Genomic DNA, 25,740 nt, shown 5'->3' with positions numbered 1-25,740 from the left:
TGGTGAGCTATACTCTGGGTCTGCACTGGGAAAATAAAGAATGGTGAGCTACTCTGGGTCTGCACTGGGAAAATGAAGAATGGTGAGCTATACTCTGGGTCTGCACAGGGAAAATAAAGAATGGTGAGCTACTCTGGGTCTGCACTGGGAAAATAAAGAATGGTGAGCTACTCTGGGTCTGCACAGGGAAAATAAAGAATGGTGAGCTACTCTGGGTCTGCACTGGGAAAATAAAGAATGGTGAGCTACTCTGGGTCTGCACTGGGAAAATAAAGAATGGTGAGCTACTCTGGGTCTGCACAGGGAAAATAAAGAATGGTGAGCTACTCTGGGTCTGCACAGGGAAAATAAAGAATGGTGAGCTACTCTGGGTCTGCACTGGGAAAATAAAGAATGGTGAGCTACTCTGGGTCTGCACTGGGAAAATAAAGAATGGTGAGCTACTCTGGGTCTGCACTGGGAAAATAAAGAATGGTGAGCTACTCTGGGTCTGCACTGGGAAAATAAAGAATGGTGAGCTATACTCTGGGTCTGCACTGGGAAAATAAAGAATGGTGAGCTATACTCTGGGTCTGCACTGGGAAAATAAAGAATGGAGAGCTACTCTGGGTCTGCACTGGGAAAATAAAGAATGGTGAGCTACTCTGGGTCTGCACTGGGAAAATAAAGAATGGTGAGCTACTCTGGGTCTGCACTGGGAAAATAAAGAATGGTGAGCTACTCTGGGTCTGCACTGGGAAAATAAAGAATGGTGAGCTACTCTGGGTCTGCACAGGGAAAATAAAGAATGGTGAGCTACTCTGGGTCTGGACTGGGAAAATAAAGAATGGTGAGCTACTCTGGGTCTGGACTGGGAAAATAAAGAATGGTGAGCTATACTCTGGGTCTGCACTGGGAAAATAAAGAATGGTGAGCTACTCTGGGTCTGCACTGGGAAAATAAAGAATGGTGAGCTACTCTGGGTCTGCACTGGGAAAATAAAGAATGGTGAGCTACTCTGGGTCTGCACTGGGAAAATAAAGAATGGTGAGCTACTCTGGGTCTGCACTGGGAAAATAAAGAATGGTGAGCTACTCTGGGTCTGCACTGGGAAAATAAAGAATGGTGAGCTACTCTGGGTCTGGACTGGGAAAATAAAGAATGGTGAGCTACTCTGGGTCTGCACTGGGAAAATAAAGAATGGTGAGCTACTCTGGGTCTGCACTGGGAAAATAAAGAATGGTGAGCTACTCTGGGTCTGCACTGGGAAAATAAAGAATGGTGAGCTATACTCTGGGTCTGCACTGGGAAAATAAAGAATGGTGAGCTATACTCTGGGTCTGCACTGGGAAAATATCCCACCCGTTTAAAAGATCTAGACTAGAGAGATCCACAGACACGGTGACTGAAACGAAACAGAAACACCAAACACTCTAGCAAATAACTTTATGTATCACAGTGTTTTCCAATTATACTAAAAGAGACGTCGTGACAGCAAGAGCGGAGAATTGAGAAGATTTATAATGTATCCATAAGCAACAGCAAGACACAAGCTTAACTAAATCATATAATGTAATAAGGGGCTAAATCAAATAGCGGCATGTATCAAATGAGATTTATCGGTCTGGTCCTTCTCAAAAGCGATGGATGCTGATGAAAATCTGCGTGCTAATGCCAGGAGGAGAGCCAGCTCAGAGCCACTCCCAGCATGTCTTCCTCTGGGATGGAGGACCCCATGGTGGAGATTAGCACTTGTTTAAGGTTTCAAAGGCCAGAGGGCAGTGTGGGGTCACGCATACAGTAGCAAGGTCACGACAGCAGATAAACAGATCAATCTGCTTCCATAATAAACAACCACGTCTCTCCAGTAGGACTGATGGATATAGATGGGACAGTTCAGTTGGATATCTGACAGAGCATAATGTAGATGGTTTGTTTCATCCACAGCTTTTCTTATATCTGGAACGTGTTGTTTGTTGTTTCATCATCAAACTGAAGAGTCGGTAAAGCTATTGGAGTTTGACCTTGATAACTGGAGACTGCCAGACGAGATCTGATGTCAATGAACAAAAGGGAGTAGACTAAAAATAAACAGAGGAAAGGTACAGATACAAACCAAAGATGTTTCTTTACAAAAAAAGAAAGAAATCTCAAGCTACCATAAACAGTAAGTAGCATATTGCGGTTTACAGGACCACTCTCCTTTTTGTCTTAAACCAGCTTACTTCACCTCATAAAGTACTCATGCCCTGCATGTGGGCCTAATTCCCAGCTAACCACATTTAAATATGTAGATTCATTGCCATTAGTATAGTGGCATTGATTGCCAATTTCCTTTTGGTTGATTACCTCAGCAATAAACACCATGTAATCACCAGTAATTGGTAACATGGAACAGCAGGGATGTTGAGTTCAAATTTAGTTTGTTCTTTACATGGCCTGAGTAAACAATCCAGATGGTTCTTGTTTGGGTAATAGCAACGATACAAAGATAGCAACAACGATACAAAGCTGTTTTGTCTCGTTTTCACCTGGAGGTCCATGCACACCTATAACCTGTAACTGAAGACTTTTTTTTTGATCGATTGATTTATGAATACTTTAACTGATTTGCAAATAGTACAGTCAGTGGTACGATTATACAATGGTGCTATAAGCCTATATAAGGCTTATTTCCTGCAGCGTGGTCCTGTGTGTTCAATTCATAGAGACACTTCACGTTCACGGTGGGTATGTGCTATATAATTATGTACATACATTTTTAGAGGAATTAAAATCCTTACTTCTGTCATTTAGGGACAATAGATAATATATAGCCTAGTATGGCATGAGCATGTGTGATCAATATAGACGTTTGATCTGGGTAGAAGGGGTGTGGGTGGAGGTTTGAGGATATTCAATGCCCTACAGTTGATGTCAACAGATCATGTATACTCGGGCATCTGGTGCCATTCCTCTCTAAAGTGAAAACACACAAATAGAAAATAAATAAAGTATATAACTTATAATCAATACGATCGGTGTCATTTTCATGGAGTGTAAAGTCTAACCCACAATCTGCAACCGGTGTGTATGCTTTGTAATACCAGGTGATATTTCCCTAAAGAAGACAAACATACAGTGTTTACCCAGAGACATGGAGCACCTGCCACACATCTGCCTGCAGTTCAGTGTTCTCTACATGGGGAACCAATGTGGTGCTTTTGTTGACCACAAACCAGGGCAGGTGTGTGGTGTGTGTGTGTGTATCTATCCCTACATACGCACGCTAAAGAAACAACGTGGCCACAGATTTCAGCACCCGCGATATTGCAATGAAACTGAATGTCCTTGAGAGTCAACAACATGTGCTCCATCATGAGCTGAACTCAATAAACATTCAATTATGATGATTACAACAACAAAAACCACACATAGGACACTTAAGAGAATGCATCATTGCATGTTATTACCGTGTATAGCCCTACACGGTATAGTACAGTGCATGGCTATAAATCTGTAGCCTTTTTTATGAGCCTACTGTATGGCAAGGCCATATCTCTGGCAGCACACCTCCTTATAGTGTCTGGGTCCTTCACGTCACTGGGCAGAATTTATTGTGAATTTATACCTCACACATCCCTAGTGGACTGCATGGGAACCAGACAAAGAGGACGGAACATTCTTAGTCTTCATACTATAGGCTTGTCACAATGAAAAACAATCACAGAACATTACATTACACATTACTATATGGCATCTTAAATATTTCATCATTTTAACACCACTGCCAAAATGTCTCCCTTGGGTAATTACGCAGGTCTAGGCCTATATGCTTATTGGCAACACCACTTTTGGCTACATGGTATTGTAGGCCTACAGACAATGGGATAGTAGACCTACATTATTGATTTTTAGATCTTGATTCAAAGACTGTGATAACTTTTCTTTGGCACTCCCAAGTCCCCCGATGATGACAGAATCGATATATAGGAGGCACTGACTGAAATAGATTTAAATCCCACAGCAAATGAAGGAATTCCACACAATGGTCTATATTTGTCCAACCATCCGGATTTCACATGCTTTGCAGCACACTGCACTGTGGGCTACGAGGGGAGACTTTATATTTATAGACCGCATGGGAGGGAATGTGTTAGTACAGTTGGGGTGTGGGATTGTGAATGGGATTATAATATTATGATATATAGCTATGCATTTTCCCCTCTAAGAGTCGACGTGGCGCCATGCAGAACACCATGGGGAGCATATTTATAAAGTGGGCTACTTCAGATTGCAGTCGCAAGCAGATGTAGGCTATGTGCACAAATCAGCACAATCTATATTCACCTTTCATTTCAAAGCCTCTTCAACAACTCTTTAGCCCTACACACTATACACTGACTGTACAGGCTGCAAATAAACCAGCTCCAACATTAACAATGAACTTTATACCAGTGGATTGGTGGTAGGCTATTGGCCTGAATGAATCATCCACAAAGAAAACGTTTTCTGTAACATCTCCGGAAATTACTTTTCCTGCAGTAGCAAATGTATAACAGTCTCGTTCGTTTTGGAAATCAAAAACTGCGACAACTCGGCTCTAAGGCTATATATCTCTCCAAGTCCAAACAGTTATGTGATAACATTGTTATCCGTTTCATGGGACACAAATATAGGCTACACCAGCCTATAATGCCATATCCTAGTGTAATACTGTAGGTCTGCTTTAAGGTGCGCTGAACTGATGCTGAACGAGAGGCAGCATTCGCAGCAATAAGTGTCGCGACCTATCTTCCACTTCCACTTCCAGCCAAATGGAATCCATAAACATGTAGAATCTAGCCAAACCTATTCTAACGAATACAAGTAGTTTACACACCCTTTGAAGATAAACCAATTAGCCTAATTATTCAGTTATTTTAAATATCACTGCCTATATACCGACATTAACATGAGGCTACAATACAAGGCTTTAATTTATTTAATTTTATTCAAAAAGTATAGGATAACCTGTATGCTTCTTGATCTAATATATAGATTTAAAGTTTATCTGAGCAACTTTATTTATCCTTTGCTCATCCAGTTGTCAACAATTAACAGGCGTGCTACAGCAGAAAGCATATGATTGAGGACGGCTCTTACCTTCATACCACAGCTGCGTTATAATCAAGAGGATGTTTCCCAGAGAGAAACCACAACAACTTGGCCCCATATTCACGAACCATTAGGTGGAAGTTTATGAATGAAAAATGCAACAAAAAAATTTGCACAATTGCAAAAAAAAGAAAAAAAAAAGTTCCTTTGGAACGACGGAGAGAAAAAAAAAGTAAAATATGAAGAATTAAATCAAGGCGTAGTACGGTACGGTAGTAGTCAGTAGAGTATATAGGCCTATAAAAACCAATATCCCCGCCGCGGACGGTGCGCCGTTTTCGGGCAGCCAATGAAGTCCTCAGTGGAAGACAGACAGTGTCCCATTGAAAAGGCTGCTCTGAGTCTGCAGCGGCTCGCTGCTTGTCTCTCACTGTGTGTGTGTGTGTGTGTGTGTGTGTGTGTGTGTGGAGGATGACTGGAGCAGAGCATGTGTGTGCGTGCGTGCGTGCGCAGGGGGGGGAGGGAGCTGTGTGTGTGTGTGCGCACTGACTTGCACATCAACCTAATATGCTACGATGTTATTTTCCGGTCGTCCCGGACACGGAGCGGAGCAGGATAGCATCCAACAGGAAATTTAAGGCTATAATTTATCAGCAGGTCAGTCATCCCATTAACACACTCTGCATAACGCCTGTTGACTTTAATACGTTTTAGAGAAAACGTTTAATTATAATATAGTTATTAGTAGCCTAGGCTACCATTAGGTCATTAGAAGTAAGGTACCCCCCCCCCCATGTTGTTCAGTGACAGTAAGTATATACGACCAATAATCATTTATTTGTATAAACAGGTGATACACTATATTAGTGTGTGACCTATAATATAGCCCTACTGTCAACAGCCAGGAGCATATATTTACCTGAACCTGAACAAGGTGGACCCTGTTGTAAACAAGTGTAATGCTTAATTGGGTCGTCCACTCACAGTTGACAGTCTTTGTATTGAGTTTGTGCTTAAAATGTACTGTAAATTCTACAAACTGTTAATAAATATTTCAATCAATCAATCAAACCTATTGTTTAGAGGCAAATGGAATAGTCCTATAATACTCTATACTATAGGCTGCATGCCTTCTTCTCTACATTTGGAAATTCTGGCCCGTGCAATATTGTGGCACTGACTGGTTGGTTACCATAAGACAGAAGACTCAAGAGAGCTGCAGTCAGAGGAGAACAAACTCAACCTAAACGGTTTGTACTCTCAGCTCAACAGCAGCTGAACAAGGAGTGGCTCATGGCCAGCAGCTATAGGGTGTTGTGTTGGATCATGAGACGGTGAACAAAAATCATTAACCAGAAACTGGCATGTTGGTGATATCACCATGAATGAACTCCTGAGTCCTGAGAGAATGGGCCATTCCATCAGTGCTTCTCAACCTGTGGCACGGGTCCCGGACACTAGTGGTAATATTACAAGTGGGCCCCCAAATCATTCATTCATTACAAAAAAAATAATATATATATATATATATATATATATTTAAATATATATATAATGAATTAATGATTAGGGCTGGGAATCGATTAAAAATAATCTAATTAATTACAGGCTTTGTAATCAATTAATATCGATTAATCACATTGTAATTGCATATCACTATTTGACCTGAGAACAGTGAAGCTTTTTTTTCAGCCAGATTTTGGTATGCGAGTGAATCAATGAATAGTTACTACATAAGCTTAAAGGACCACTTCACCACTTTTCAACCTATCTTCATAATAATAGGTCCTCACTAATAATCATGATAAAATGCCACCATCGTTTTCTACTCAGTCTGTGACTCGTAGGAGGGCTGTGGGCAGTTAAAAAATCTGTCCTGTGGCTATATAGAAGTGTCTATTTGGACGCCTCTAAATGTTTTTGATGAATTGAACAAGGTGGACCCTCTTGTAAACAAGTGTAATGCTTTATTGGGTCGTTCTCCACTCACAGTTAACAGTCTTTGAATTGAGTCGTGCTTGAAATGTATACTGTAATTCTGCAAACTGTTAATACAAATTTCAATCAATCAAAAAATCAATCCTCATCTGGTTCTGACCTTGGTTAACGTGTGGGGGGTGTTTGTTGTGGTCTAGCACTAGTGGACGCGGCAGCAGCAGTGTCCACTAGTGTGCATCAGCATGTTCGGTACATGGGAAACGCGCCCAGTGAGAAATGTTCCGCAGTGGGGGAAAAAAAGAGATTTTCAAGTAGGTTGACACCCACTGCATCACACCCAAAGCCTATATGGGGCCAGTGGGCCACCATGCGTTCCCCTCAGACAGAGCCAGTAGGCCACCACCATGCGTTCCCCTCAGACAGAGCCAGTAGGCCACCACCATGCGTTCCCCTCAGACAGGGCCAGTAGGCCACCACCATGCGGTCCTCTCAGACAGAGCCAGTAGGCCACCACCATGCGTTCCCCTCAGACAGAGCCAGTAGGCCACCACCATGCGGTCCTCTCAGACAGGGCCAGTAGGCCACCACCATGCGGTCCTCTCAGACAGGGCCAGTAGGCCACCACCATGCGGTCCTCTCAGACAGAGCCAGTAGGCCACCACCATGCAGTCCTCTCAGACAGGGCCAGTAGGCCACCACCATGCGGTCCTCTCAGACAGGGCCAGTAGGCCACCACCATGCGTTCCCCTCAGACAGAGCCAGTAGGCCACCACCATGCGGTCCTCTCAGACAGGGCCAGTAGGCCACCACCATGCGTTCCTCTCAGACAGGGCCAGTAGGCCACCACCATGCGGTCCTCTCAGACAGGGCCAGTAGGCCACCACCATGCGGTCCTCTCAGACAGGGCCAGTAGGCCACCACCATGCGTTCCTCTCAGACAGGGCCAGTAGGCCACCACCATGCGTTCCTCTCAGACAGAGCCAGTAGGCCACCACCATGCGGTCCTCTCAGACAGGGCCAGTAGGCCACCACCATGCGTTCCTCTCAGACAGAGCCAGTAGGCCACCACCATGCGGTCCTCTCAGACAGGGGTTATGTCTCCAAGGTTGAAGGCTGTGTTAAAGTGTGGGATCTCTCCCCGACGGTCCGATTATCTCGGTTTGTGTGGAGTGATGCATTACTCTGCCCTCAGGCCAGGGCACCAGTCACTCACACACACACACACACACACACTACAGTCACTCTCCAATCAATCAATGTCTCCCTGTGTAGCGCACGCATGCACGCACGCACACGCAGGCTTGTGTGTGAGAACTTTGCTAAGGGACAAATGGTGTACACCAGAGTGCACAAATAATATGTTTGCTCTTTCTTTAGCTCAATTACTGTAAAGGCATAATAGGCTAACCCCCCCCCCCCCCACCCCCAATGACCAGGGACTCGTATTAGCAGAAAGGGTTTACCATAATTTGCATAGTTTCCGAAATCCGAAATTGTGCCATCTCATCTCTCCATTTTTATGAGAAACTGTTCAGCAGCTTCCATATACTGTAGAAGGATTATTTTGGCCACAGCCCAAAGAGCCATTATACTGTAGCTGCATGCTCATGGAGCTACTGTACTGAAAACACTAGGCTCTGGTGCAATGGAATCAACGGATAGTAAAAAGATTTGTAGCAAAACCACACATTTACACCTGGTGTGACAATAAGCTGAAAGTTGAAGTTGACTATGATGCTTTATTATTACCAATACTTCGTATAGTATATAAATTAAGACATATATAATACATGTTTATACGTGACCATTCAAAATCGGTGGTAGTGCACCCTCAAATATCACTAAACTATTTATATTAAGCGATGGTACATTTTCTCTTAAAACTACATCACAGCATTGCCTTAATGAGGCCAACGAGGACAGGACACTTTGCACCATCAAGTGAGAATAATATGAGCCGTGATGTGATATAAGGAGCCGGCTGGTCTATATGAGGCCATGCTATTTAATCTAAAGTTACCAGATACCACACTATATAGGTATCTTGAGACGCATCGATCAATGCCGATCAATAAAGGACAAGCAAATGTGGTGGTGTAGTCATGACACGTGGAACCACAAGGCTATCTTATGGCTGTGCTTTTCTGAACACGTCGGTACAGTATATTATATATGGTGCACATTTCAAAGTGGTCCAAGGATGTCTCTACATTCCAGATTCCATGGTGAAAAATACCAACTTCATCGCTTTGATCAACGTACACATCTTATATTAATTTAATTTAATTCTGGGTTTTTTATGAAGCAGCAACACATGTACTGTTCTGCTGCTGGCAAAGTACAGTATAATGGCATATTGAGACAATTAGAGTCCTTGGTTCACGTTCAAGAAGGTAGCGGGCTAGCGACGGGACCTTCTGGGGATTCAAGCGTATGTTCGTGAGGCAATTATCAAAGCCACTAGTGTGGCGCATTACACAATGTTATTACTGTTGCTAAAGAGCGTGTAATACGATTTCCTCCCCGAAGAAAAAGCACGGCGTCGTTTCATTACATAACTGGATGGCCATGCATAATGTCAACACCACCTGTCCTGATAATGACACAATGATCTCACAGCATGCTCAACTTATACAATCAGATTATTGAGTCCATTTCACATTCCATGCTAGAAGGCTTTCTTACATTTATTTGTAGTTGTTACGTCCCCACCAAAGAGGTCCAGGTGTTATTCTGTGCATTATTGGCCATTTCCCCTAATATATAAGCCCTCAATGGGGGTTGGGTTTTTGTGTGCCGCTTGGGATACTATTTACATTATGAATGTCAGGATAGCAGGATGACTGAACCCAATATGCAAAGCCACAACCAGGAAGTTTCAAAATCAAAAGATTGATTTAAGTCCAAGGCAAACAAACAACGGGGGAACAATGAGGAATGTTCTGACAGTGAGTGAGTGCAAAGAGTCCAGTTATACAGAGAGCAGGTACATTGGCAAAATGTTTACAGGTGGGCTGACGAGGGAGTTGGAGACAGGTGAGTGAAGGGGACTGCAGTGTGAAGGAATGGAATGTGGGAGTGGCCAGGGAGGAGACATGGGGTGCGTTCAGAAACGCACCCTGAAAGCACTGGTGTGCTCTCTTGTCGTTCGTTTATTCAGTGCACTCGGTGCGTTGTCGTTCGAAAATCCAGTGCGCGGCGCACCGGGTGTGCCGAGTGCCCGCACTGAGCGACCCTGCCCTGAAGCTGGGGTTGTCAAGTGTGAATCGGTGTGGTCAGCTGTGGTCGTTCGTAAATAAGGCCCACTGAACGCACTCTGTGACGTCACCGCCGACCACACTCAACAAACTGACCACATTCCCGGTGGGCATTTCCGAACGCAGCCCTATTCTGTGGAGTGACAGACCATGACAATGAAGAGAGGATATATACAAAAATAATTGATTTTTGAGCGATGGAAATCAGCGATTTAGCACAACACCCCAATTCCCCATTAAATTCATTGAGGGCTTATGGTAGGGGAAATAGCTAATAATGCGCTTTTGCCTGGACCTCTTTGGTGTGGACGTAACAACTACAAATAACACCTGGACCTCTTTGGTGTGGACGTAACAACTACAAATAACACCTGGACCTCTTTGGTGTAGACGTCTATGGTGTAGACGTAACAACTACAAATAACACCTGGACCTCTTTGGTGTAGACGTAACAACTACAAATTTTGCATGGAATTCTCCTTGTTTGTTGCTTCACTAAGGTAACAAAATACCAAGAGATTGACTGATTGGTGAATCTGTTGATCGGTTTATCAATCTATGTCACAATGAACAATCAATATCAATCAATCAATGAATCTTATGGACACCTTCAAATCACCATCACTCCACCCCACTGCGTGGCACAGATGTTAAAAATAGTGTAAGTGAAATTCACCTTTTAGCTAAGCCCACTTAGACACTCCCACTTGGACACTTTCCAGCCAGGCTCATTCATTCCAATGTAAATATCATGGATTTTACTATAAATATGGCCTGCCATACTGTATGCACTGGAAAAATGTGTGTGGCATAATGGCATTTCTTTTTTTAAATCAATGTTTTATCATATAGGAAAACTATTGGTGGAGAGGTTTGTCTCAGAGTGTAGAGTAGGAGAGTAGCGACACGCTATAGTGGGCTATAGTTCCAAACATTGCTCCTATTGGCTGGAACTATCCCATTGAGACGGAATGAGCACTTCCGCATTCCATGGTTACAATGGGAGTCAACGCTATAGTGTCACCACTCTCTTACTGTATTACTCTGGTTTGTCTAAAACCCATGTTATGCTTAGCTGTGATTGGACCATAGCAGTTTGGGGAGCTATAGCTCAATTGTCGTTTTTGAATTGACTGCTATTATCATGTGAGAATTAAGGGTCCATTTGATTCCATGTGATTCTCTGTGAGCTGAACACTGAGGATCTTACTGAGTAACGATGTGGATATAAGATCTGTTATCAAATTGGATTCTGGGTAATCTTCCTGATTTTTCCAACAGCGAGAGTGCAAGAGGTTCTGGTCACATTAAATGACACTCTTGTGTGAGCAGTGCATCTTGACCCTTATTAAAGTACTGCCACTCAATGAGCAGATGGCACACAGTACGCACACAGTACACACACACACACACACACACACACACACACAAAGAGGCGTGACCATGGCAACTGACTCGTAATGGCCAGCCTGGTGCATGTAGTGGAATCACTTGTTCTAATTTGTTAAGTAGCACCTCGGTATATCTGATTTAATCACTCTATTCAGTGCCTAAAACAACCGACACCAAATAAAACATCCCCAGCTGCCCCCGGACTGACAGAGCATCGGACATCTGCTGATTTAGACGCGCAGGGCATCCTTTTGGGAGTAATTGGATAACATTGCAGTGTTGACAACAGTGTGGGCCTCCTCGTGCACTCCGACACTTCCAACTGTCGTAGACCACAGACCATATAATAATAATAATAATGAATTGCATTTTTATAGCGCTTTTCCAAGTGCTCAAATCGCTTTTCAACAGTTCATTCATACATTGGGAGGTGAAGGTTCATTCATTCATACATTGGGAGGTGAAGCGGCGAACAGTCGACACCAGCGTCCTCACTTCCCACATTCACACACCGACGGTGGCGAGCTCACACCGACCGACTCATTGGAGGCAGTGTGGGGTTCAGTGTCTTTGCCCAAGGACACTTCCACATCGAACCGCCGACCCAGGGATCATTGGACGACCTGCTCTACCTCCTGAGCCACATCCGCCACAATGGATGAAAGCTATTTAGGAACAACTCATACACCTTTATTTACCGGTAGCTATCAGATGAATGTGGCACTTACAAGCATCCACAGGCAATGGAATGTTTCCAGCGAGCTATTCATATATAGAATGTATGCTTATTTGCACAGTAAATGGTAAATGGTGCATTTATATAGCGCCTTTATCCAACGTGCTTTACATAAATTGTGCATTACATTCACACATTCACAAAAACATTCATACACCGATTGCGGCGGAAGCCATGCAAGGTACCAACCAGCACATCGGGAGCAATTTGGGGTTCAGTGTCTTGCCCAAGGACACATGTAGACATGAGGAGCCGGGATTCGAACCGCCGACCCATGGATCATTGGACGACCTGCTCTACCTCTTGAGCCACAGTCGCCCCACAGTGGGCAGTACTAGCCTATGTTCATGCCTATATATTTATTATTTCGGTTCAGATCGTGTAGATTGTGTATAATTGTATATGGTGTATTTTGCCCTGCTACTAAAAAGTAGGACAGGTGACTTGTTGTATTTATGCATAGGTACTTTAAGGTGTATTATTATGGATGTTGTATTTGCTGGTCCAAAATGTAACATTGACGATGTGGTATTGAAGTGTAATTTTTATTTCTGCCTCTTGGCCAGTTCCCACTTGTAAAAGAGACGCAGTCTCAATGTGTTTTTACTGTTAAATAAAGGTTAAATAAAAGTACACTAATAATAACGATAATGCGGAGGATACACGATTGAGAGAGGAAAACAGATGGAGTTAGATTTTAAGGAAGAATTTCTTCCTGTAGAGCAGGTAGGAGATGAGCAGCCACAGTGACGTCCCCCACAGGCTCTGGAAGAGCCACTCCCAGTGGCTCTCCTGGAAGTGCATCTCCCAGCTGAAGGGGAAGTAGAAGCCCAGCAGAGAGTGGCCCACGTACACAAAGATGGAGTTCATTCCTGAGGAGGACACAGAGAACAATTAACCCATTTTGGTGTTTTAAAGCATTGTGTTATACTTTAGCTGTTGAATAGCAGATCTACTTCTTCTTGCTGCGAGAGTGAGGTCTAGCCAACACCAATTCGGGATTCCTGGATCGCTGCCCTCCAGGCCTCCACAAATTCCTATCCAACATCAGGTTCTTGAGCTCTGCAGTGTTGTCAGCCAAGCTGTCGCGCCGCAGCACGTCTACATAGGTGGTACGCTTCTTTCCCCTCCTGGCTTTGCCCTGGGTTGGCTCCCATAGGGTCAATTTACTTGCCTCAAGTTCTGGGTGCCTGACGCAGTGCCCTGCCAGCCTCAGCCAGATCTACAAGCTCATATGAGCTTGTAGATCCGCTTTTTTTATCTTGAAAATGTGCCTCAAATCTTTGAATATATATTATTACAGAGTGAACATTTTAACTCAAATCTTTGCTTCTGGGGGGGTCCCTGGAACAACACATTTTCAGTTGGGGGGTTGGCGGCCAATTACATATAATCTTGGGGGTCCTTGACATGAAAATGTTTGAGAACCACTGACATAGAAACATGGGGTTTTTCAGAAAACTGTCAGGATTTAGAAGACATTTGTAGAATCGTTCCCAGGTCTAAATGGGTTAACTACTTACTTAGTAGATGTACACTACTTGTAATTTTGTATTAATAAACTTTCACCTATGTGCAAAATAGGTACGCCAGCTTGAAAGTGCAGCGAGGAGAGTGGAAACACAATTTACAATAACAAATACAAATACAATGTAGGCATTTAGCAGACACTCTTAATCCAGAGCGACTTACATTAAGTAAGAACAAAAAGCATGGCAATACATCACATACATAAAAATTTGTCATCATGAAACATGTGTAAGCTAAGAACGTAACCGTGGAATATATAAACTATACATACTATATTATACTATACATATACTATAAAGTGCTATAACTACATAAAATGCAATTATAGCGCCGTCTACGTAACATGCTATAAGTCTGTATAAAATGCTATCTAAGTCTACATAAAGTGCTTTATGTAGACTTAGATAGTCTACATAAAGGGCTAGGGCAAGTGCTATGGGCCATGATGGGAGTCTGAAAAGGTGGGTTTTCAGACTATGGCGGAAGATTGGGAGTGAGGCTGCAGTTCTGACTGCAATAACGGGAAGTGCATTCCATAGTTCTGGAGCCAGACGGGAGAAGAGTGTGCCGAGTTGTGCTGAGAAACCCAACTCAGCTGTTGGACTCACCTGGGTAGATGAACGGCTGGCCACCCCACCACCCTGTTGGACTCACCTGGGTAAATTAACGGCTGGCCACCCCACCACCCTGTTGGACTCACCTGGGTAGATGAACGGCTGGCCACCCCACCACCCTGTTGGACTCACCTGGGTAAATGAACGGCTGGCCACCCCACCACCCTGTTGGACTCACCTGGGTAAATGAACGGCTGGCCACCCCACCACCCTGTTGGACTCACCTGGGTAGATGAACGGCTGGCCACCCCACCACCCTGTTGGACTCACCTGGGTAGATGAACGGCTGGCCACCCCACCACCCTTTGATGTCCATGACAAAGTACATGGCCCCCAGCAGGAGGAAGGAGAAACAGCCCATGCACGTGACGTAGGACAGAGACCTGTGAGTCAGCAGGAACACAGACAGACTCTGTTAGGCCAGCTGGAACGCGCAAACATTTCGTGTCGTATAATGGAGTGTAGTGGAATTGGGAATCGAGTAAAAACATTTCAGGAGCTGGGTGTGAAAATGGCAGTAAAAAAGAAAATGTCAAGTGTGTCGATGACGCCGCATTGTAAACAAATAACTCCTGTTGTGATGCTGAGCTGCACACAGACACGCACGCACGCACGCACGCACGCACACACACACGCACGCACGCACGCACGCACGCACGCACACACCATGCTATAGCATGAGATAAGACGTTTGCATCAGCAGTGTCTCCTTGTTGGCACAGCGCTCCAGTGGAGCCCTGCCAGCCTGCCATGTCCCTGTCTGTTCTTAAGTGCAAGAATGTTTGATGTAATATCATCTTAAGTAAAATGGCTGCCTCCCAGAGCCTCTCGATGCACTGGGGCATCTTTTATCTCGGCTGAAGTGGGGCCAAAAAGGACTCTTTGGCCCGAGAGTTAATTACTTCTAGACATCCAGGCAGGGGGATTCATACTCCAGAGCTCAATAACCTGTGCAAGATGAAAGCAGGGCAGGTAAATGGGGGATGGGGAGGAGGGGGGGGGGGAAGGTCTCAGCCGTACAGACTGGAGACCCCGGTGGGACACTATGGGGAGAATTAGCTTACGCCATCATAAGACGACGAAATGGTATTCTTCCCGACGACATTAAAAATGATTCATCTAACATTATGGCCGGGTAGATATGGGAGTGGACGAGACTCGGTCGTAAAGTCATCAATGCACCTCAGGTAGTAATCTTAATGTATTTCATGAGAAATCATTACGTAGCATTTATCTGATAGTGTTGTGAACAAAGACACAAGTACAGCAGGCCTGGCTTACTGTAAGTGTTCAGATACAGCCATAATAATGGCATGTGAATAACAGAACAATAAGGAATATAATATGACCAGGTGGAAAATACTAATACAGGATTTTACAGACATGCTATTCCCGGCGTCTGATCCCATCCCATACCCTGAGCTGGCAAAGATTATAAGGCATCTTTTTTAGCTGGCTGTTAAGAAGAGTGATATTGTTTGGGCACATACAACCCCTCCGCTTCACACTCCCCAACAGCCCGGGGTGATTATTTACTGTCTGGAGCTGTCGTTAGAGGTAAGTAAACGCATGTTTTAGCAGGCCGTGATTTGTGCCTCCTGGAAACTCATCCCTTCTTTTGTGAGGAAAGTGGCTGGATTTAGAGGGTCAGGAAGCACTTACCAAAGGTTTTTATTGACAGGTATAAATCCCCCGTCTCGCGTGCACTTAGAAAGGATGGCTGCACAGATTCCCTGAGGGTGGAAATGAAACAGATTTCAAATCAATGCCGGGGCGATAAAGCATGGCCGTTATAGGCCGTACCGCTGGACCGCTAAAACGCCAACCAACAGAATCAAACGAGCGCGTCAGATTAGCCGATTACTTCAGTCTCAGATCAACAAGATCTCCCTCACGCCTGATTTACACTCGCGTACCGTTATGCACTCTAAAATAGCAGATCTGCAGCTCCCAACCCGCCGTCACTGTTACACTGCCGCGTAACATGGTTTGGGCTTGTAGATCTAGTATTTTTTGGTGCGCGACACTGGCGCACATTTTAAGTAAATCAGTCTCACTCTCCCCTCCCTCTCCATGTCAGCCACCCGACCCCCCCCTCTCTCACTCACTCGCACACCCACACGCACGCAGGTGCACACACACACACACACACACACACACACACACACACACACACACACACACACACACACACACACACACACACACACACACACACACACACACACACACACACACACACACACACACAGACTGTAAACACATCACTTTCACAATCCATTCCACATTGGAACACTGCACCTCTCAAACCTGAAAGCTACCTGCAGCTGTCAAACGTCCAATATGCTGCAGACAGACAGGGGCTAATCTACTATAAGAGACTTTTGGCCTCTTCGACGGCTAATAAACCACGATACTGATTAACTGTATATATGAACCGATGAACCCGTATATCAATAAAAGGTCTTTATTATGTCATCTATTTACCTTTACATATGATCTGGTATATTCGAAAAAACATTTTGTGCTCCGCGCAGAGAAAGCCGCGGCGGCCGGGGCAATAGATCAGAATCTAAACACGCGTGTTATGTGGATATCCATCATGTGTATAGCCCATTCTGACCGGGCACCCATTTTGGTGTCAGCATCATGTTATGCTTTAGCTATTGAAAAATAGCAGATCTACAAGCTCATATCGCGCCACCGAGTGGCGCGATACGAGCTTGTAGGTCTGCTATTTTTGAAAAATCGAAGAGCGACTGACATTTTTAGAATCTGATCTCAGGTCAGAATGGGTTCATCAGATCAGTGTGTGTCCGGCGGAAACCTCGTATGAATCTGATCTCAGGTCAGAATGGGATAGATGACAGAATCGATGGCGTGGAAATAGCCTGGCCGTTGGACGGGATTGAGCCCCCAGGCTATGCAGCAGGATGTGGGACGCGCCGCCTGGCTATGTGGGGCAATCACTCCATTTCAATCTCTCACTCTCTCTCACAGGGCCATGATGATCGTTGGACTTTAATTAACATGGGCTGTTGTTTATTAGCCCATTCTGGGCGGGAACGCCCTTTTGGTGCATTATGTTATACTTTTTGGCTATTGAAAAATAGCAGATCTACAAGCTCATAGCTACGAGCTTGTAGATCTGCCATTTTTAATTAAAAAAAAATATCGTGAAAATGTGGCACAACCACAAACCTTTGAATATATATTCTTTCAGAGCGAACGTTTTTAACTCAAATCTTTGCTTCTAAGGGGTTCCTGGAACAACATATTTTCAGATGGGGGTTGGTGGCCAATTACATATAATTTTTGGGGTCCTCCTTGACATGAAATATTGAGCACCACTGACATAGAAACATACTGTAGGTACAGTATTTCAGAAAACTGTCAGGATTTAGAAGACAACTTTTTAAAATCTTCGACGTCGGGCCTAAATGGGTTAGGAGCGAGATGCACACGGTCGCACCTAAATATCAATGCAAACTCCGGACCTTCAGAATTCAACACTATATATATGATAATCTTCCTGGTGTTGTTGCAGCAGTGGTCTTGGCAGCAGAACGCTCTGCCTTTGGACCTCCAGTTCTCTGGACCGGTCTGTGAGCCTCCTGTTCATAATATACCAATCCTGTGGTTGGGTGGCTGCAGAAATGAGCTCCTTCCTCTGCCAAAGGGAAAGGGGACCGGCTAATGTCAAGAGCACATGTTATGTCTGAAACGAGAGGCGCTTCAAGAACAGATCCAAGCCTGCTGCTGCTGCTGCTCCGACCCAGACCAAATCTTATTAGAAAAGTCAATATCAAGAGCAAGCCAATCACTTTAACTAATTTAGACCTGAGGACGATTCTACAAATTGTCTTCAAAATCTAAATCTTCTAAATAAAAAAAAAACCTATGTTTCTGTGTCAGTGAAAGCATAACATAATGCATAAAACACCAACAGGGGTTCCCGTCCAGAATGGGTTAACTAATTTCACTTTCCGTGTTGGTTAAAACACTTAACTCTGTAGGATTATAAATAGATTTAGCCAGAGATCCAATAACATGCGCGTAAGACAAGACCAATAAGCACATGCAGAGAATACAATATGAGCAGATTTTATGATAAATGCCATTTCAGTCTGTAAATGAGATGCTCTGTTTACACTTTGGCAAACGTGTAAATAAAACAGCAAAGCCTTGTTTCTAAGATCAATAAACGTATCCTGTTCTACCACGTCACAGCAAAGACATCTCATTTTACTTTTATTCTCTTATTTCAATAACTGGCATTTTATTTCATGTATGGACTTTGATTTTTTTATATATTATATAATTTTTATCCCGCGATCTTTGCAACCCATTTTTTCACCCAGTGAATGTAATCCTGGGCGCTACACTTCCTCTGCCAACATGGGGGGGGGGGGGGCAGCGGACTGACCTCATGCTTCCTTCTATGCATGAGGAGTGCAAGCTACTTCTTTTTACCTGACAGGGGGGAATTTCCCCGGCCGGACGTAACGCGTGGAAGGAACACGTTATTCCGACCAGTTCCTTTCCCCTCCATCAGGCGCCCCGGCTGGCCAGGGGGAGGTAGTTTTAGAGACCAGGATTACTGCATGTTTTTGTGAGGGTACCACTACCTACCCTAGGGGACACGGGGGGGAAACACACAGAACGGCCCTTTCGCCAACCCCGCCTCGGGTATGGGCACTGATGACATTTTAGTCACCTGGAATGTTTTAGTGTTAAGTCTAGTTTTAGTCGACTATAAATATCATAAGATTTTAGTTGACTAAATCTGCAGTTGATTTAGTCGACTAAATTGTATTTTGGCGGGCCTTGATGCCGTCGTAATGTCTGATTTTACACTTGCTGAAAATGTATTTTCAGCATGCAACCAGGTGTAAAATGACTTATACTGGATCTCTGTAGTCCCACATTTTTGTTTTTATTTGTTGACGAAATTGTCAGTATATTTTGTCTTAGTTTTACTCATCATAGCTTAGTTTTCATTTAGTTTTCCTCAGTGAAAGACGAAAAAAAGAATCGTCTTCGTCTTAGTCGACGCAATCAACCCTGCATGGCCAAACAGTGATATAGTCAATAAGATTCAACAGCACTGATGTAAAGGAAGGACATTTTGTCTACTAAAGACGGACACTAAAAATACACATTGAAATGAGGCTTTCATACACATATACAGTACCTCAGTCACCAAAAAGCTATACAGTAGTACCTTTTTACTAGCAGTAATATCCTAAAATCCACCCAAAAATGTTAAAATAAACCACTTGAACCCTAGTAAACCCCAGTTAATCGACCTGGAATCTGGAATGCAGAGCGTTTTTAACTCAAATCTTTGCTTCTGTGTGGGGGTCCCTGCATGGAACAACATATTTTCAGATGGGGGGTCGGCGGCCAAATACAGATAATTGTTGTGGTCCTTGACATGAAAATGTTTGAGAACGACTGACACAACAACCACTGTCATTTAGAAGACATTTGTAGAATCGTCGTCAGGTCTAAATGGGTTAACTATAGACTAGGTATAGGGTTCAAAGCGCTTAACTATAACTATCAACATTTTCTTTCTGTATCCCAGTTGCCATTAAATAACACCAGTATTCGTGTCTTCTTTGCTGGCGTAACGGCCGCAAAGAAGATGGTTGCTTCGCACTGGAAACCGCCTCATACATTGTCATTTCGCCAATGGGCTTTGACCTTTCTGGATATCATTTATCTAGAAATGTCTACAGCAAGATTGCATGGTGCAAAAGAGGAAAACATTGAGATTTGGTCTGGTATTGCAGATTTGGTTAAGGGCATGGTTTAATCATTATTATTTTTATTATCATTATTTATTTATTTTTTGTTTCCATTGCAGAGTAGTAGGAGTAATGACATTTTGTGGCATCTTTGGTCTCGGGGGGGAGGGGTGGGTGTGATTGTTTGTTTTTGTTTTTGTGTTCCTTGCTTTTTCTGTTATGTGTTGTTTTATATGTGTTTTGTTTGCTTTAAGTCTTTCATGTTGTTAACGTGTCTTATTGTGATTTTTGTCTTAAAATAAAAAACATTTGATAACAAAAAAAAAAACATTTTCTTTCTCCAGGAACATTTCAGGGTGTTTTACTGCTGACGTTCCCAACAAACAAAGACCTCTAATTTCCGCGGGCTGAGTGTATTGGACTCTTGGCTTGTCCTGGACCGACATGGTGTGATTTTCAAAGGCACTGTGACACAGCTACCTCCTGTCCGTCGTCGCTAACAGGTCAGCGGCCAGGATGTCTGCTCTGCATACCGGCTTCAACAAGGACTCTCTGACTCTGACCAGCAGTGGTGGAAAGTCAAAGTACGCTTACTTAAGCACTATACTACTGCATTCTGTTACACTTTAGCTATTGAAAAATAGCAGATCTACAAGCTCGTAGCGTGGCTTGTAGATCTGCTATTTTTTTTTTTTTATCCTGAACATGTGGTGCAAATCTTTGAATCTTTCAGAGCAAACGTTTTTTTTAACTCAAATCGTTTGGGGGGAGGGGGGGGGGGGTCCCTGGAACAACATATTTTCAGATGGGGGTTGGCGGCCAATTACATATAATCTTAGGGGTCCATGACATGAAAATGTTTGAGAACGACTGACATAGAAACATAGGGTTTTTCAGAAAACTGTCAGGATTTAGAAGGCATTTGTAGAATCGTTCCCCCAGGTCTAAGTTAAGTGCAAGTTTGAGATATTAAAGTACTTGAGTATTTCCAATTTCCAATCATTTTACTCCACTACATCTCAGAGGCAAATGTTGTTGTCTTTTACTGCACTACATTTATCGGCTAAATAATCAAAGTAATTAAAGGAACTAAAGTTTTCAAACTTCCTTTAATTACTTTGATTATTTATTAAGCCGGTCTACAAGCTCACAATGCTCACATTGTGAGCTTGTAGACCTTGTAGACATTTTGAAAACTTGAAATGAGACATTCTGTATGATTACTTTTACTTTTAGTAGGAGGAACAACTTCACCGTTCACACAATGTGGACGACGTACCACAATGTGAGACGTTGTCCATCTCGTTAGCGCCGGCTGACTTCCCTTTGGTAGGTTTACGAATATTCACGTGAGACGGCTGGTCTCAGGCTGGTCTCAGGATCGTCTCATGTAGCACTTGGCTGTTCCCTGAGGGACACATTCCCTCTCTAAACGAAATAGTGACCAGCTTGCCTGATCTCTCCCATTTTGTTTTTTCATTTATCTGGAGACCACCCAGAATGAGTATCTAAACTATAGTATACTATCTGTTATAATCTGATCGTCCATGGCTGTGTACATGTACGTGAATACACAATGTACTAGTTATGTATTGTGTACTGCCTGAACTGTAGCATAGTTTATAGTTATAGCTACGGGAGACATCTCAGACAGCGAGGTCAGCTTGCTGCAGTTAGCGGTTGTTATGTCTCAAGTGTTGTTGTCGCGTCATTGGGATCCAGCTATATATTTCCAGTATGTGTGTAATAAACTTTGTGAACCTTTAGCGTGATACTTTCTCGTGTCACGCTATTGTTCTCCCGGGCCCGCCGCCACTGTCGCCGTACCAAAGGTATACTTTTTTTTTTTATTTTATTTTATAAAAATTTTATCCCGCGATTTTGTAACCCAGTTTTCTTTTCACCCAGTGCCAATTATCTAATGTAATCCTGGGCGCTACACTTCCTCTGCCAACCTGGGGGGGCAGCGGACTGACCTCATGCCTCCTTCTATGCATGAGGAGTCCAAGCTGCTTCTTTTCACCTGACAGAGGGGAATTTCCCCGGCCGGATGTAGTGCGTGGAAGGGACACGTTATTCCGACCAGTTCCTTTCCCCTCCATCAGGCGCCCCGGCTGGCCAGGGGGAGGTAGTTTTAGAGACCAGGATTACGGCATGTTTTTGTGAGGGTATCTACCCTAGGGGACACGGGGAGAACATGCAAACTCCACACAGAAAGGCCCTATCGCCAACCCCCGCCTCGGGTATGGGCACTGATGATGCGGAGGAGGGAACACGCCGCCAGTGCCCACAGCGTCCCCAGCGGGAATCGAAACCAGGACCTTCTAGCTGTGAGGCGACAACACTACCAACTGTGCCACCGTGCCCCCCCAAAGGTATACTTCAACCGGATTGTCACACACACCACCCAGCCGGCACACAGACTACCTGTCTGTCAAACCAGACGAGGGTCCAATACTTAGAGTTTACAACACTATCCAAGCAATAGTCTAGTACGGTGATTCCCAAACGTTTTCATGTAAAAAAGGACCCCCAAATTGACACTCATTAGCTCAATTGACCCCCATTTGAAAGGATATTCCAGGGACCCCCACAAGAGAAGAGTTTTACGGCTCTAGCAGTGATTCTCAACTGTTTAATTTCAAGGACCCCCCAGTTTGACATGCATTAAGTCTACGGACCCCCATTTAATGGCATTTATATCTCTGGGATGGAACCCCAATTTATATTGTAAAAACAACGTTATTTTAACTCTGAGAGTGTACATTTGTACACTCTCAGAGTTACAGGCCAAATAATGGTCCATTTGATTCCAAACTATCATGTAGCTGGGGACCCCCTGGAACTCCCTCAAGGACCCCTGGGGAACCGCTGGTCTAGTATTCAACATCTTAAGTTGTTTAAGATTTATTTTTACATTCAGTGCAATCATGTGCAAGAATAAGAAGCAAAACAAACAGTTGTATCAGTAAAATCATCTGTTTGGTCTATACATGTGTGTTGAGTCTGGGTTGAACGAATGAGCTGACCGATGCTCTTCAGCGAAGTCCAGATGATGTGGCCACTGGCGAGAAGGAGAACCTGAGCCCAATGTAAGTAATATGCACCATTCTAACGTTGACAAACCGCACGTACAGTAGGACACGGTGGCAACGAGAGACAGTGTGTGTCCCCTGGGGGGGGCGGATGGACAGTACACCATGTTTGCCCGGAAATATACACGCACACATGTATGTTGTTTCAATATATTCACATCGCACACGCACGCACGCACACACACACACACACACACACACACACACACACACACACACACACACACACACACACACACACACACACACACACACACACACACACACACACACACACACACACACACACACACACACACACACACACACACACACACACACACACACACACACACACACACACACACACACACACACACACACACCTATAACACTTTACATCCTGCATTGTGCAATTGATATTATACTGGAATTTTAGTATACCATTTAGATTACTTGTTGTGATCATTCTATTGCTTATAATAATGATATGGCTGTTCCTCCTGTTGGTGTGATGTCTAGGAACTGAAAATACAAGAATTCTACTCTTTATGCTCATAATATAATGGAATGTAACAACAATACACTCTCTCAGTATTAGTAAACATAAAATGGAAAAGGAAAATGACTTTAAAAAGATGCACTAAGTACTGCTAATGAACAGTTTTGGCAGCTATGACTAATAACCGAGTAGCTGGAAAAGACATTACCTGCTAGTGCTAAGGCAAAGCAGAACACATCATAGACAGAGCTTCCAATTATACTCTGTGACTCATACTGTATGGCCTTCTGTTTAATGACCACAGTATAAGGCGTCTCATCTACTGTAGTCATGATTTCAGTTCTATACGGTAACGATAATGTAGTCTACTCTACTGTACTGTACGTGTCTGCCTTTGCAGACATGATACAGGAGTAGACTAACATCAGTACGATGCAACATACCAGGATAATACCAGGATGATACCAGGATAATACCAGGATGATACAGGAGTAGACTAACATCAGTACGATGCAACATACCAGGAGAACAGCCCATACCAGGAACCGTGACAGGATATGGGCATCTTTCCGTCTGAAGAAAATAAGAATTTTCCCCGCCTGTAAAAATAAATAAAAAGACAGACAGACAGACAGAGATAAGCACAGAGACTACAAACCAACCAATCATGTGAGAGAAGGAGGAGCTAAACAGGAGCTAAACAGCTCAACGTGATAACGTGCTCACACGGATCAAACACGGGATCAGGACACAGATAAAAAGAGAAGGATCCGGGGACAAAAAAAAAAAAAAAGAGGAACGCCTTTATTAAATTAAAAAGACAACTAACTGCCAACATGTTTCGACCAACAAGGTCTTCATCAGGGCAAGAATGAACAATTGGCAGTTGCCTTTTTAATTTAATAAAAGGCAGGGACAGTGTCCCAGGGACAGGGACAGTGTCCCAGGGACAGGGACAGTGTCCCAGGGACAGTGTCCCTGACGTGGCGGTCACATTGCTCCCTGTCCCATGGAGCCAGATGTGGGCTGGAAGTCATCCCCCATCACCTCTGATTAATTTGGTGATGATGAATGTGTCTCAGCTGAGGACATTAGCACAGGGGCAAACAACATTGGGAGGGCAGCGGACACCTGGTGTGTTGTCCGAGACGCGATGACTGAAGGGCTCAATGCTAAACGCCCGCCGGGAATTCAGTAATGTGGCTGTTTTGTTTGGTGTGGTAAACTCTTCCCACCGCATAAGAAAGAGAAAATGCAAAAGAGTGAGCGAGGTCAGTGTTGTTTTTGGCAGCAAATTTAGATTTTAGCTTTAGTCATAGTCTCTTAGTCTCTTAATAGTTTTCATTTAGTTTTATAGTCACATTTTAGTCACCTGGAGTGTTTTAGTGTTTAGTCTTTTTAGTCGACTAAATCTACAGTTGATTTAGTCAAACAAAATGTATTTTGGTGGGCTTTGAATGTAACATTGACGATGTGGTATTGAAGTGTAATTTTATTTCTGGCTCTTGGCCAGTTCCCACTTGTAAAAGAGATGCAGTCTCAGTGTGATTTTACTGGTTAAAATAAAGGTTAAAAAAAATTGATGCCGTCGTAATGACAGTTTTTTCACATGCTGAAAATAGCCAATCTACAAGCTCACAACGCGCCGCAGTGCTATTTTTCAGCTATTTTCAGCATGCAACCAAGTGTAAAATGACTTATAGTGTATCTCTTGTCCACTAGTCCCTTCCTAACATTTTAGTATAGTTTTTATTTGTTGACTAAATTATTAATCATAGTCTCTTGAATTGTTTTCATTTAGTTATAGTCACATTTTAGTCACCTGGAATGTTTTTGTCGACTAAATCTACAGTAGTATTTAGTCGAAACAAAATGTATTTTGGTGGGCC

At 43.6% G+C, this 25,740-nt stretch overlaps 2 protein-coding genes across 2 annotated transcripts in view; both read right to left on the bottom strand.

Annotated features, from left to right (window-relative positions):
• ret (ret proto-oncogene receptor tyrosine kinase) overlaps positions 1-5,200 on the bottom strand; it is a 57,481-nt gene extending 52,281 nt beyond the window's left edge. Inside the window, exon 1 of the mRNA XM_083774320.1 lies at positions 5,104-5,200. Within this exon, the coding sequence (XP_083630446.1) occupies positions 5,104-5,173 (70 nt within the window). The 5' untranslated portion in view covers positions 5,174-5,200. The remainder of the gene's footprint in view (positions 1-5,103) is intronic.
• A 7,868-nt stretch (positions 5,201-13,068) lies between these two features.
• The window catches only part of LOC310865868 (heparan-alpha-glucosaminide N-acetyltransferase), a gene marked incomplete at both ends in the record, with an annotated part of 52,176 nt that continues 39,504 nt past the window's right edge, over positions 13,069-25,740 (bottom strand). The window contains 4 exons of the mRNA XM_083775076.1: positions 13,069-13,250; positions 14,793-14,905; positions 16,185-16,255; positions 24,373-24,450. Of these exons, the coding sequence (XP_083631202.1) occupies positions 13,069-13,250; positions 14,793-14,905; positions 16,185-16,255; positions 24,373-24,450 (444 nt within the window). The remainder of the gene's footprint in view (positions 13,251-14,792; positions 14,906-16,184; positions 16,256-24,372; positions 24,451-25,740) is intronic.

Source organism: Protomyctophum parallelum, assembly GCF_964188405.1.
Source record: "Protomyctophum parallelum genome assembly, chromosome: 10".
In the NCBI taxonomy this organism is placed as follows: domain Eukaryota; kingdom Metazoa; phylum Chordata; class Actinopteri; order Myctophiformes; family Myctophidae; genus Protomyctophum; species Protomyctophum parallelum.
This window is presented reverse-complemented; position numbering and strand designations above follow the sequence as displayed.